Source organism: Symphalangus syndactylus, chromosome 3, assembly GCF_028878055.3.
Source record: "Symphalangus syndactylus isolate Jambi chromosome 3, NHGRI_mSymSyn1-v2.1_pri, whole genome shotgun sequence".
Taxonomy (NCBI): domain Eukaryota; kingdom Metazoa; phylum Chordata; class Mammalia; order Primates; family Hylobatidae; genus Symphalangus; species Symphalangus syndactylus.
This window is the reverse complement of record NC_072425.2, coordinates 19,688,493-19,701,183: the sequence shown is the minus strand read 5'-3', so window position 1 is coordinate 19,701,183 and position 12,691 is coordinate 19,688,493. Positions and strand designations below refer to the sequence as shown.

The following is a 12,691-nucleotide window of genomic DNA, read 5'->3' as shown; positions in this document are numbered from 1 at the left end:
ATTCTGACATCCTTTATCAATTGTCTAATTTCTCAGTAAGCTAATCTAACAGCCCACCCAAATTCTGTATCTATTTTAATGAGACAAAAGATTACGGAAACAAGTGGATACCTCTTTTTCTTCCAAACTGAACTTACATGACACTTCACAGTGTCATATAGAGATCTTCCCAATTTCTACAGTTAGAGTTATATACCCTCAGGCTCCACAGCCATGGAGTGTCTTCTCAATGATCAGTTAAAAAAAATTATATATTTCATTATATTTTTTGTTTTTTGTTTTAAGACAGGGTTTGGCTCTGTTACCCAGGCCAGAATGCAGTGGTGCAATCACAACTCACTGCAGCCACAAATTCCTGGGCTCAAGCGATCCTCCTACCTTGCCCTCCTCAGTAGCTAGGACCACAGTTACACACCACCATGCCCAGCAAATTTTTATAGAGACAGGGTCTCGCTTTTTTGCCCAAGCTGGTCTCAAACTACTGGCCTCAGGCAATCCTCCCACCTCAGTCTCCCAAAGTGCTGGGATTACAAGTGTGATCCATGACACCCAATCATATTTCATCATATTTCTATTTGACTGAAATTTGGTAACTGGCAAATTGTGCATTTGTCAAATGTCAGTCAACTAGATTATTATCCTAGCCCTAATTTCCAAAGAAAGCATTACAGTTTTTCTGGAAAAAAAAATAATTTCGGATTAAGGGAATTGACTACAATACATTGGAACAACTACAACTAACAACTTCTAACACATTCATCTTTTACACTTGAAATAAAATTACTATTTAAACTTTTAACACTTAATAGGAATCTTAGTCAAAGTGAAGAAAAGTGAAAGTGAAATGTTAACTACTGAAAGAAATAAAGTAACACCTTTTATAACAATGTTCTATAAGTCTAAAAAGTCAGACAAAAAAAAATAAAAAACAACTTTAGGAAGCTTAATATAAAATGTATCTATCTTCGGAAAACTAGGTAACAGGCCGGGCTGCTCACACCTGTAATCCTGGAACTTTGGGAGCTCACGCCTGTAATCCCAGCACATTGGGAGTCCCAGGCAGGCAGATCACTTGAGGTCAGGAGTTCAAGACCAGCTTAGCCAACACGGTGAAACCCCCATCTCTACTAAAAATACAAAAATTATCCAGGGGTGGTGGCCTGCACCTGTAATCCCAGCTACTTGGGAGGCTGAGGCACAAGAATTGCTTGAGCCCAGGAGGCAGAGGTTGCAGTGAGCCAAGATCATGCCACTACACTCCAGCCTGGGCAACAGAGCAAGATTCTGTCTCAAAAAAAAAAAAAAAAAAAAAAAAAAGTGTTATGGTCCGGGCACAGTGGCTCACACTTGTAATCCCAGCATTGCGGGAGGCCGAGGCAGGTGGATCACCTGAGGTCAGGAGCTCGAGACCAGCCGGGTCCAACATGGTGAAACCCCGTCTCTACTAAAAATACAAAAATTAGCTAAGCATCTTGGTGGGCACCTGTAATCAATCCCTGCTATTCAGGAGGCTGAGGCAGGAGAATCACTTGAACCTGAGAGGTGGAGGCTGCAGTAAGCCAAGATCACGCCACTGCACTCTAGCCTGGGTGACAGAGCAAGACTCCATCTCAAAAAAAAAAAAAACAAAAACAAAAACAAAAAAAGTGGGCCAAGCACAGAGGCTCATGCCTGTAATTCCAGCAATTTGGGAGGCCGAGGTGGGTGGATCACCTGAGGTCGGGAGTTCGAGACCAGCCTGGCCAACATGGCGAAACCCAGTCTCTACTAAAAATACAAAAATTAGCCAGGCATGGCGGCGGGCACCTGTAGTCCCAGCTACCTCAGGAGGCTGAGGCAGGAGAATCACTTAAACCTAGGAGACGGAGGTTACAGTGAGCCAGGATGGTGCCACTGCATTCCAGCCTGGATGACACAGCTAGACTTCGTCTCAAAAAAAAAAAAAAAAAGTGTTATGACATCATTTAAAATATCAAAAGAAACAGCCTTCATGACTAACATAAGCGAATATCTTAAATTAAGATCTAGCAACTCAAGGACCTTATGAGGCCATGAATAATAATTATGACGAAAACCATGTAGCAAAATGCAAAAATTATTAGGGAAAAGAATGGAACACAAAACTTTAACTATACAATTCTATTATGCAAAAAATTGAGTAGGTATATACACAAAGTCAGGAAGTGAACACTAAAAAGTTTTGTAAGTCAGTTTTTTAATAAAAATATGGTAGAAGAGTATCCTTAAACTTTTCTATTGATATTTACAGATATCTGTTTTTTGTTTTGTTTTGTTTTTTTGAGACAGTCTCACTCTGTTGCCCAGGCTGGAATGCAATGGTGCAATCTCGGCTCACTGCATCCTCCGCCTCCCAGGTTCAAGTGATTCTCCTGCCTCAGCCTCCTGAATAGCTGGGATTACAGGCGCACGCCAACAGCCCCAGCTAATTTTTGTATTTTTAGTAGAGATGGGGTTTCACCATGGCCAGATATCTGTTCTTAAACAAAAGCTTTTAAAGTTTGCATTTACCAGACACACATGTAGACGATTAAATATTCTGTGTCAGTGATACATAGGTTCCCATTTCTCGAGAACTTGGGCAATTCTGTTTTTTTGTTTTTTGGTTTTTTTTTTGAGATGGAATTTCATTCTTGTTGTCCAGGCTGGAGTGCAATGGCACAATCTCAGCTCACTGCAACCTCCACCTCCTGGGTTCAAGTGATTTTCCTGCCTCAGCCTCCCAAGTAGCTAGGATTACAGGTACCTGCCACCGCACCCCCGCTAATTTTTGTATTTTTAGTAAAAATGGGGTTTCACCATGTTGGCCAGGCAGATCTCAAACTCCTGACCTCAGGTGATCCACCCGCTTCGGTTTCCCAAATGCTAGGATTACAGGCGTGAGCCACCGCACCCGGCCCTATTTTCATCCTACATTACCAGACACCTACCTCATTGTCAAATAATATCTACCATCTACTCTATGTCTCTCCCTCGCTTTTTTTTTTTTTTTTTTTTTTTTTGAGACAGAGTCTCACTCTGTTACCCAGCCTGGAGACCAGTGGTGCAATCTCAGCTCACTGCTGCCTCTGGCTCCTGGGTTCAAGCAATCCTCCTGCCTCAGCCTCCCAAGTAGCTGGGACTACAGGTACATGCCACTATACCTGCCTAATTTTTGTATTTTTTTGTAGAGAAAGGGTTTCGCCACATTGGCCAGGCTGGTCTTAAACCCCTCACCTCAGGTAATCTGCCCGCCTCAGCCTCCCAAAGTGCTAGGATTACAGGTGTGAGCCACTGCACCCAGCTACTCTATGTTTTTCATATTTCAGATACTCTGCTCCCATTTTAAGCCAAAAACAATCTTGAGAAGTAGATTTTTTTCTTTAATTATCATTATTTTTGAGATGGAGGCTCACTATATTGCCCAGGTTGGTCTCAAACTTTTGGGATCAAGCAATCCTCCCACCTCAGCCTCCTGAGTAGCTGGAACTACAGGTAGGTACCACTTTACCCAGCCTGGAAAGTGGATTTTTTTTTTTTTTTTTGAGATGGAGTCTCGCTCTGTCACCTAGACTGGAGTGCAGTGGCATGATCTTGACTTACTGCAACCTCCACCTCCCAGGTTCACGTCATTCTCCTGCCTCAGCCGCCCGAGTAGCTGGGACTATAGGCATGTGCCACCACACCCAGCTAATTTTTGTGTTTTTAGTAGAGACGGGGTTTCACCGTGTTGGCCAGGATGGTCTCGATCTCTTTTTTTTTTTGAGACGGAGTCTCGCTTTGTCGCCCAGGCTGGAGTGCAGTGGCGCAATCTCGGCTCACTGCAAGCTCCGCCTCCCGGGTTCACACCATTCTCCTGCCTCAGCCTCTCCGAGTAGCTGGGACTACAGGCACCCGCCACCACGCCCGGCTAATTTTTTGTATTTTTAGTAGAGACGGGGTTTCACCGTGGTCTCGATCTCCTGACCTCGTGATCCGCCCGCCTCGGCCTCCCACAGTGCTGGGATTACACGCGTAAGCCACCGCACCCGGCTGGGAAGTGGAATTTTTTTTTTTATCAGAGGCAAGGAAACATCCAGTCTGCCCAGTAGTTCTCAAACTTTTTGGTTTCAGGATTCATTTGTGATCTTAAAAACCAGAGGTCCTCAAAATCTTTTATGTAAGTTTTACAAATCAATATTTACCATATTAGAGATTAAAACTCAGAAGTTTTAAATATTTAAATGAATTTTTAAAAATTAATAACATAGGCCAGGCACAGTGACTCACACCTGTAATCCCAGCTACTTGGGAGGCTGAGGCAGGAGAATCGCTTGAACCAGGAGGCAGAGGTTGCAGTGAGCTGAGATCACACCATTGCACTGCAGTCTGGGTGACAAGAGTGAAACTCCATCTCAAAAAAAAAAATCAATAACATACCCATCAAAAAGTATCACAAACACATTTTAATGAAAAATTAACTTTTCCAAAACAAAAAAATTGTTTAGTGAAAGGAGAATTCACATTGTTTTACATTTTCACAAATCTCTTTAATGTCTGGCTAAATAGAACATGGTTAGTCTTAGAACTTGCCTCTGGATTCAGTCTGTTGGGAATATACTAAGTAAAGCAGATGAAGAAAATCCAGCTTCACAAAGATATGCAGTTACAAAAGGAGGGAGTATTTTAATAACATTTTCAGGTAACTGTGCATATTCTTTAAATACTGTACCAAAATTTGACAAGTGGCAGTTTACGACACTTAAAAGTTAATTGCAATATGAAATTTGAAACCGTAACAGTAATCTTCTGCTTTTTTTTTTTTTTTTTTTTGGAGACAGGGTCTCTCCCTGTTGTCCAGGCTGGAGTACAGTGGCACATTCTCGGCTCAGTGCAACCTCCACCTCCCAGGTTCAAGCAATTCTCATGCCTCAGCCACCTAAGTAGCCAAGATTACAGGCACGTACCCCCACACCTGGGTAATTTTTGCATTTTTAGTAGAGACAGGGTTTCACCATGTTGCTCAGGCTGGTCTCAAACTCCTGGGCTCAAGCGATCAGCTTGCCACGGCCTCCCAAAGTGCTAGGATTGCAGGTATGAGTCACTAGGCCTGGCCTATAATAGTGATCTTTCATACTCTGTTACATTTGTTATCTTACACTTTGAGTAAATGGTAAACTAGTAATTTGAAAAATGAAAATGACATTGCATTTTATATCATCAAAAAAACATATTTGTTAATATCACTGCTCATCTCATCTCAGGAAAGTCTTTTAAGTGTCGGAAACTGTTAGCTCCATAGTGGTGGACTCAGATTTTCCAAAATTCCAATTTTTCATTAGTAAATTCAAATTTTGTCATCGGCAACAAATACCGTCAATTGTTCTCCTTGAAGTGACTGGCCCACTTCCTTCGCTTTTGCAAATACAGTTGCCAAATACCCAAGTCTAAATAATCACAGTTTGTTAGTCATTCTCAAGTAAAAATAGTGTTCCATAAAAAAGCAGTTAACTCATGACTCAAAGAATTTCACAAGTATTTTTCTTTTCTTTTTTTTTTGAGCAGAGTCTCGCTCTGTCACCCAGGCTGGAGTGCAATAGTGAGATCTCAGCTTACTGCAACATCCGCCTCCCGGGTTCAAGTAATTTTCCCTGCCTTAGTCCCTGAGTAGCTGGGATTACAGGCACCCACCACCACACCTGGCAAATTTTTGTATTTTTTAGTAAAGATGATGTTTTGCCATGTTGGCCAGGCTGATCTTGAACTCCTGACCTCAGGTGATCTGCCCATCTTGGCCTTCCAAAGTGCTGGGATTACAGGTGTGAGCCACTGTGCCCAACCCACAACTACTTTTCCTTGAGTAAACTATCTTTCTTCAGCACGCAGTAGATATGCTTTACGCATACTTCCCATTTCATCACACAGATTTTTTTCTTTTTCTTTTTAAATGGGGTCTCACTCTGTTGCCCAGGCTGGAGTGCAGTGGCACAATAATAGCTGACTACAGCCTCAAACTCCTGGGCTCAAGCAATGCTCCCACCTTAGCCTCTTGAGGGGCTAGGACTTACAGACTCACACCACCAAGCCTGGCTAACTTTTTTCTTTTTAATATTTTTAGAGATGGGGGCCAGGTGCAGTGGCTCACACCTATAGTCCCAGCACTCTGGGAGGCTGAGGCAAGTGGATCACAAGAGGCCAGGAGTTCGAGACCAGCCTGGCCAACAGGGCAAAATCCCATCTCCACTAAAAATACAAAAATCAGCCAGGCGTGGTGGTGCATGCCTGTAGTCCCAGCTACTTGGGATGCTGAGGCACAAGAATCACTTGAACCCAGGAGCAGAGGCTGCATTGAACTGAGATCACACCACTGCACTCCAGCTTGGGTGACAGAGTGAGACCCTGTCCAAAAAAAAAACAAGAAATAAAAAAAAAGGCCAGGCATGGTGGCTCATGCCTGTAATCCCAGCACTTTGGGAGGCCGAGACAGGAGGATCACATGAGGTCAGGGGTTCAAGACCAGCCTCGGCAACATGGAGAAACCCCATCTCAACTAAAAATACAAAAAATTAGTCAGGCGTGTGGCACATGCCTATAAATCTCAGCTACTCAGGAGGCTGAGGCAGGAGAATTGCTTGAACCCGGGAGGCAGAGGTTGCCGTGAGCCAGGATCGTGCCATTGCACTCCAGCCTGGATAACAACAGTGAAACTCTGTCTCAAAAAAAAAAAAAAAAAAAATTTTTTTTTTTTTTAGAGATGGGGAGTCTCAGGCCGGATGCAGTGGCTCACGCCTGTAATCCCAGCAGTTCGGGAGGCCAAGGCAGGTGGATCACCTGAGGTCAGGAGTTTGAGATGGGGTGGGGGGGGGTCTCATTTGGTTGCCCAGGCTGGTCTTGAACCCATGGCTTCAAGCAATCCTCCCACCTCAGCCTCCCAAAGTGCTGGGATTATAGGCATGAGCCATCATGCCCAGCCAGACTTTTCAAATAATGGATATTCTAAAGGATTGAGAGTTAAGGGAAACTGGCCTTTTATTTTACTGTGCAGGCATGTTGGTGAAGAACTCAATGATAATCAGCATATTCTGGTGTCATTCCCTTGATTCATGCTAAGGCACGAGCAGTTTTACCCTCCATTGCCTCTGTACCACCTTAGAGACCCAAGGGTCCACAGGCCACACTTAACAAATTTGTGAGCTAGCTGAAATGGCTTCTCAAACAACTAATATATAGCCAAGCCAGGATTTAAACCAAGTTGTATCTGACACTGAAATCTATAACTCCTCACTATATTACACAGCTTCAATGCTTCTCAGCACAACATGCTTGCTAACATGTTTATTCATACTGATAACCCAATCCTGCAATTCCAGAACAGGCCCCAGAAGAAGATAAGTCCCAAAAGATACATTTTACATTGTATTTAATCAGTCAATAGCTATTTAGAGGCTCAAATCCCATGTTTCTGATTAGCACTGATTTAGCAATCTTTTGTTTGTTTTTTGTTTTTTTTTGAGACGGAGTTTCGCTCTTGTTGCCCAGGCTGGAGTGCAATGGCGTGATCTCGGCTCACCACAACCTCCGCCTCCCAGGTTCAAGCAATTCTCCTGCCTCAGCCTCCTGAGGAGCTGGGATTACAGGCACCTGCCACCACACCTAGCTAATTTTTGTATTTTTAGTAGAGACGGGGTTTCACCATGTTTGCCAGGATAGTCTCGATCTCTTGACCTCGTGATCCACCCACCTCAGCCTCCCAAAGTGCTGGGATTACAGGCATGAACCACCGCGCCTGGCTTTTTTTTTTTTTTGAGACAGAGTCTCACTCTATTGCCCAGGCTGGGGTGCAATGGCATGATCTCGGCTCACTGCAACCTCTGCCTCCCAGGTTCTAGCGATTCTCCTGCCTCAGCCTCCCGAGTAGCTGGGATTACAGGCACGCACCACCACACCTGGCTAATTTTTGTATTTTCAGTAGAGACAGGGTTTCACCATGTTGGCTAGGCTGGTCTTGAACTCCTGACCTTGTGATCTGCCCGCCTTAGCCTTCCAAAGTGCTGGGATTACAGGCGTGAGCCACTGCGCCTGGAACAATTGTTTTTAAGGAACATATACAACATAAACAATTGTTCACGGTTTGGTGGTGGTCTTAAAATAACATGTACAAAAGAAACCCAAATTAGTTTCAAATCTCAATTTGCCCTGTAGTGGCTGTGTGTGAGTTTGGGCTATTTCTCTTCAATCTTTCAGTCTCCCTTTCATTGTCTACAAAATAATTCTATCTCACAGGACTTTGGGAAAAAACTGACAAAGAATATGTGAAAAAGTACTTTGTTAACCTCAAAACACAAGATAAATGTTAGCAAGAATTGCACATTTGACTGAAGGTATATATAATACAAAAGTTCAATTTTATGCTTCCAATTTTAGTAGTTCGAGGTTGGTCTCTAACTTTCTGACCTTTGATCATGGCTGTACTTCACATCTTAAAAAGTCTACAACTGGGGGAAACACTACACTGGGGGAAAACATGACTTGGTTTATTCCAGTTTTCAGGAATGTGTTAAGACACTGCTTATATTAATATCCTCTATGTTAGCAAAATACAAATGTTTATTTTGAGAGAGAACTTACATGGAAATTTTAGGAAATCAATTCCTAAAGTCTACTCTAAAGAACTGTAATTTTAACAATCAAAGATGACATAATGGGACCTCTATCTAGGAGGTGATGACATGCAAGTGTCAGATTTTTTTATAATCTCAACAATCCAGAAAACACCTTGAAAAACCAAAAGAAAATCAGCCTGTAAGTAAGTAGCCAAAACAAGACTTTACTTGTGGAGCAGCCCCTAATAAGAGTCAATTTACACACATTTCTGCTCATGTACACAGTCATATTTAAGGCAGGGAAATTGCACAGGCAACAGTAAGTCCTGTTGGCATCCTTTAAAGACTATATTGTTTGCAATGTATTATTAAGTCTTACAGCCCCAACTACAGTGTATGCATACAGCACTCTATGAGTAATCTGTTCAGCTTTCATTTCCCAGCGAAAAAATTCTACAAATATACATGAGACTAAACACTGACAACAGAATCTAAATATGAGGTATGCCCCTCCTGATACTGCTTTGAAATTCTTTTTTTTTTTTTAGATGGAGTCTTGCTCTGTTGCCCAGGCTGGAGTGCAGTGGTGCAGTCTTGGCTCACTGCAACCTTCACCTCCCAGGTTCAAGCAAGCGATTCTCCTGCCTCAGCCTCCTGAGTAGCTGGGATTACAGGCACATGTCACCACGCCCAGCTAATTTTTTCGTATTTTCAGTAGAGACAGGGTTTCACCACGTTGGTCAGGCTGGTATCAAACTCCTGACCTCACAATCCACCTGCCTCAGCCACCCAAAGTGCTGGGATCACAGGCGTGAGCCACCATGCCCGGCACTGCTTTGAAATTCTTACAAACACCCAGCAGATGAAAAATTGAGCTAAATATTTTCTAGCTCATTCATCAATGATTTGCTGTGACATCATGCACCAACAATTTTATTTTTCTGTACCTTTGCTATTCTCATTCCCACTAAAGAAATGATAAATTTTCAACAATATATGACAGGAGAACAGAAATGAACTAAATGAAAAAAGTGCCTAACATCAAAACATCTCCTGTTATTCATAGTTATTATGAGCAGTATGTGTTTGTACTTTATATCTTCTACCTACCCCCAACCCCACCATTCCACAGAAAACTAATGCTGCATTATTCACTTCACGAATGTAATTATCAACAAATTCCATCACTAATTTGACCACTGCTTTTATTCACCAAAAATGTAAACCAGGAATCATTAGTGTTACAGAGACTGAGGCAACCTAGCTTACCACCAGTTGTGTTTGTTGATGTTGCTGTTGTTTTAATTTTGCAGCACATGTGAAAACACTCATGGATCACGGACAGCACAAAACTTAAAAATCTGCTCATGAAATTTTACCTGTCCATGTATATCTCCACACACTGTTACCGGTGTTGATACTGGCTGAACATTTGACTCTTCTAAGAGAAGGTCACAAACATAGTCACATAGCCGCTGTAAAAAGAGAAAATAAAAGGTAAACATTTACTACAACATTAAAACTAAAGATAAAATACCAAAAAAGAAAAATACCAGGTCTAATACTTACAAAACCCGAGTATACTTTTTGATAGGAAAGTACCCTGTGATAATTCGGGGGCTGGATTTCTGCCAGCTTTCACACAGAATTCTTAATGCAATGCAAACTACCTATAGAGACACTAGGTTCTAGGAGACAGATAGCTTTACAAGAACTGTAAAATGATGCTTTTCACCAAAAAAACACACACATATATACATATATATACACGAAGAAATAATTTTAACAGGAAAAGGTTTTTGGTTTTTTTTTGAAAGGGAGTCTCGCTCTATCTCCCAGGCTGAAATGCAGTGGCACGATCTCAGCTCACTTCTACCTCTGTCTCCCAGATTCAAGCAGTTCTCCTGCCTCAGCCTCCCAAGTAGCTGGGGTTACAGGCGTGTGCCACCACACCCAGCTAATTTTTGTATTTTTAGTAGACACAGGGTTTTACCATGTTGGCCAGGCTGGTCTTGAACTCCTGACCTCAGGTGATCCACCCACCTCAGCCTCCCAAAGTGCTGGGATTACAGGTGTCAGCCACCGTGCCCAGCCAGTAAGAGGTCTTTATCTGGTAATTTAAAAAATAAATTGCAAACCACACACTTACCATTTGACCCAGCAATTGTAGTCTTGGCAATAAAAACATGTTCAAAATCTGTATATAAATACTCACAGAAGCCTAATTCATAATAGCCCAAAACTAAAAACAAATCAGATATCCTTCAATGAGTGAATGGTTAAACACATTTTGGTACATCCACACCATGTAATACTACTCAGCAATAAAAAGAAATGAATACTGCCACAAAACAACCTGGATTCATCTCAAGGCATTTATGTTGAGTGAAAAAACAAAACTACAGAAAACTGTCCCAAAAGGTTATATACTGTATAATTCCATTTATATAACCTTTTTTTTCCCTTTTTTTGGAGACAGAGTCTTGCTCTCTTGCCCAGGCTGGAGTCCAGTAGCACAATTTCAGTTCACTGCAAACTGCTTCCCAGTTCAAGTGATTCCCATGCCTCAGTCTCCCAAGTACCTGGGATTACAGGTGCACACCATCATGCCCAGCTAATTTTTGTATTCTTAGTAGTTTCACCATGTTGGTCAGGCTGGTTTCAAACTCCCGACCTCAGGTGATCTGCCCGCTTCGGCCTCCCAAAGTGGTGGATTACAGGCGTTGAGCCACTGCACTCGGCCATGTTTATACGACATTCTTGAAGTGACAAAATTAAAGAAATGGAGAACAGATTAGTTGTTGCCAGGGGTCCAACAGTTGCAGGAAGGAAGTGGGTGTGGCTATAAAAGGGCAACATGAGGAATTCTTGTGGTGATGGACCTGTTCTGTATTTTGACTACAGAGTTGGATACATGAGCCCTTATCCAATAAAACTGCAAAGAACTGAATACACACACACACACACACACACACACACACACACACACACAAACACAAGTAAAACTGAAGAAATCTGAACATCATGAGGTGATGATCTTGGGTTGTACCTTAAGATCATGAGTTGTATCAGTGGCAACGTTGGCTGACGTTGTATTGGTTGTGGCATTACACTATAGTTCTACAAAATGTTACCACTGGGGAAAACTGGGATATTTTGAAATAAAAAGGTTAACTATAATTATAAAATTCAAATCTAAAACTGAGGAGCCAGCTGGGCACAGTGGCTCTCGCCTGTAATCCCAGCATTTTGGGAGGCCAAAGTGGGTGGATCATTTGAGGTCAGGAGTTCAAGACCAGCCTGGCCAACATGGCAAAACCCCATCTCTACTAAAAATATAAAAATTAGGCTGGGCGCGGTGGCTCACGCCTGTAATCCCAGCACTTTGGGAGGCTGAGGTGGGTGGATCACGAGGTCAGGAGATCGAGACCATCCTGGCTAACACGGTGAAACCCCGTCTCTACTAAAAAAATACAAAAAATCAGCCGGGCGAGGCGGCGGGCGCTTGTAATCCCAGCTACGCAGGAGGCTGAGGCAGGAGAATGGCGTGAACCCCAGGGGGCAGAGCCTGCAGTGAGCCGAGATCGCGCCACTGCACTCCAGCCTGGGCAACAGTGAGACTCCGTCTCAAAAAAAAAAAAAAAAATACAAAAATTAGCCAGGAGTGGTGGCAGGCGCCTGTAATCCCAGCTACTCAGGAGGCTGAGGCAGGAGAATCACTTGAATCCGGGAGGCAGAGGTTGCAGTGAGCCGAGACTGCGCCCATTGCACTCCAGCCTGGGCAGCAGAGAGACTCCACCTCAAAAAAAAAAAAAAAAAAAAATTAGCCAGGCATGGGGGTGCACGGCTGTAATCCCAGCTACTCAGGAAGACGAGGCAAGAGAATCGCTTGAACCCAGGAGACAAAGGTTGCTGTAAACCGAGGTCGTGCCACTGCACTCCAGCTTGGGAAACAGGGTGAGACTCTTTCTCAAAACAAACAAACAAACAACAACAACTAAAAAAAAAGATGAGCCTTTTTAAATTTTTTTTATTTTTTTGAGACGGAATCTCGCTCTGTTGCCAGTCTGGAGTGCAGTGGCGCAATCTCAGCTCACTGCCATCTCTGCCTC

The 12,691-nt window shown here is 42.9% G+C and overlaps 1 protein-coding gene across 1 annotated transcript in view; it reads right to left on the bottom strand.

Annotated features, from left to right (window-relative positions):
* PPP6C (protein phosphatase 6 catalytic subunit) overlaps positions 1–12,691 on the bottom strand; it is a 52,539-nt gene that overhangs the window by 14,782 nt on the left and 25,066 nt on the right. Inside the window, 1 exon segment of the mRNA XM_055271103.2 lies at positions 9,959–10,054. Coding sequence (XP_055127078.1) covers positions 9,959–10,054 — 96 coding nt within the window.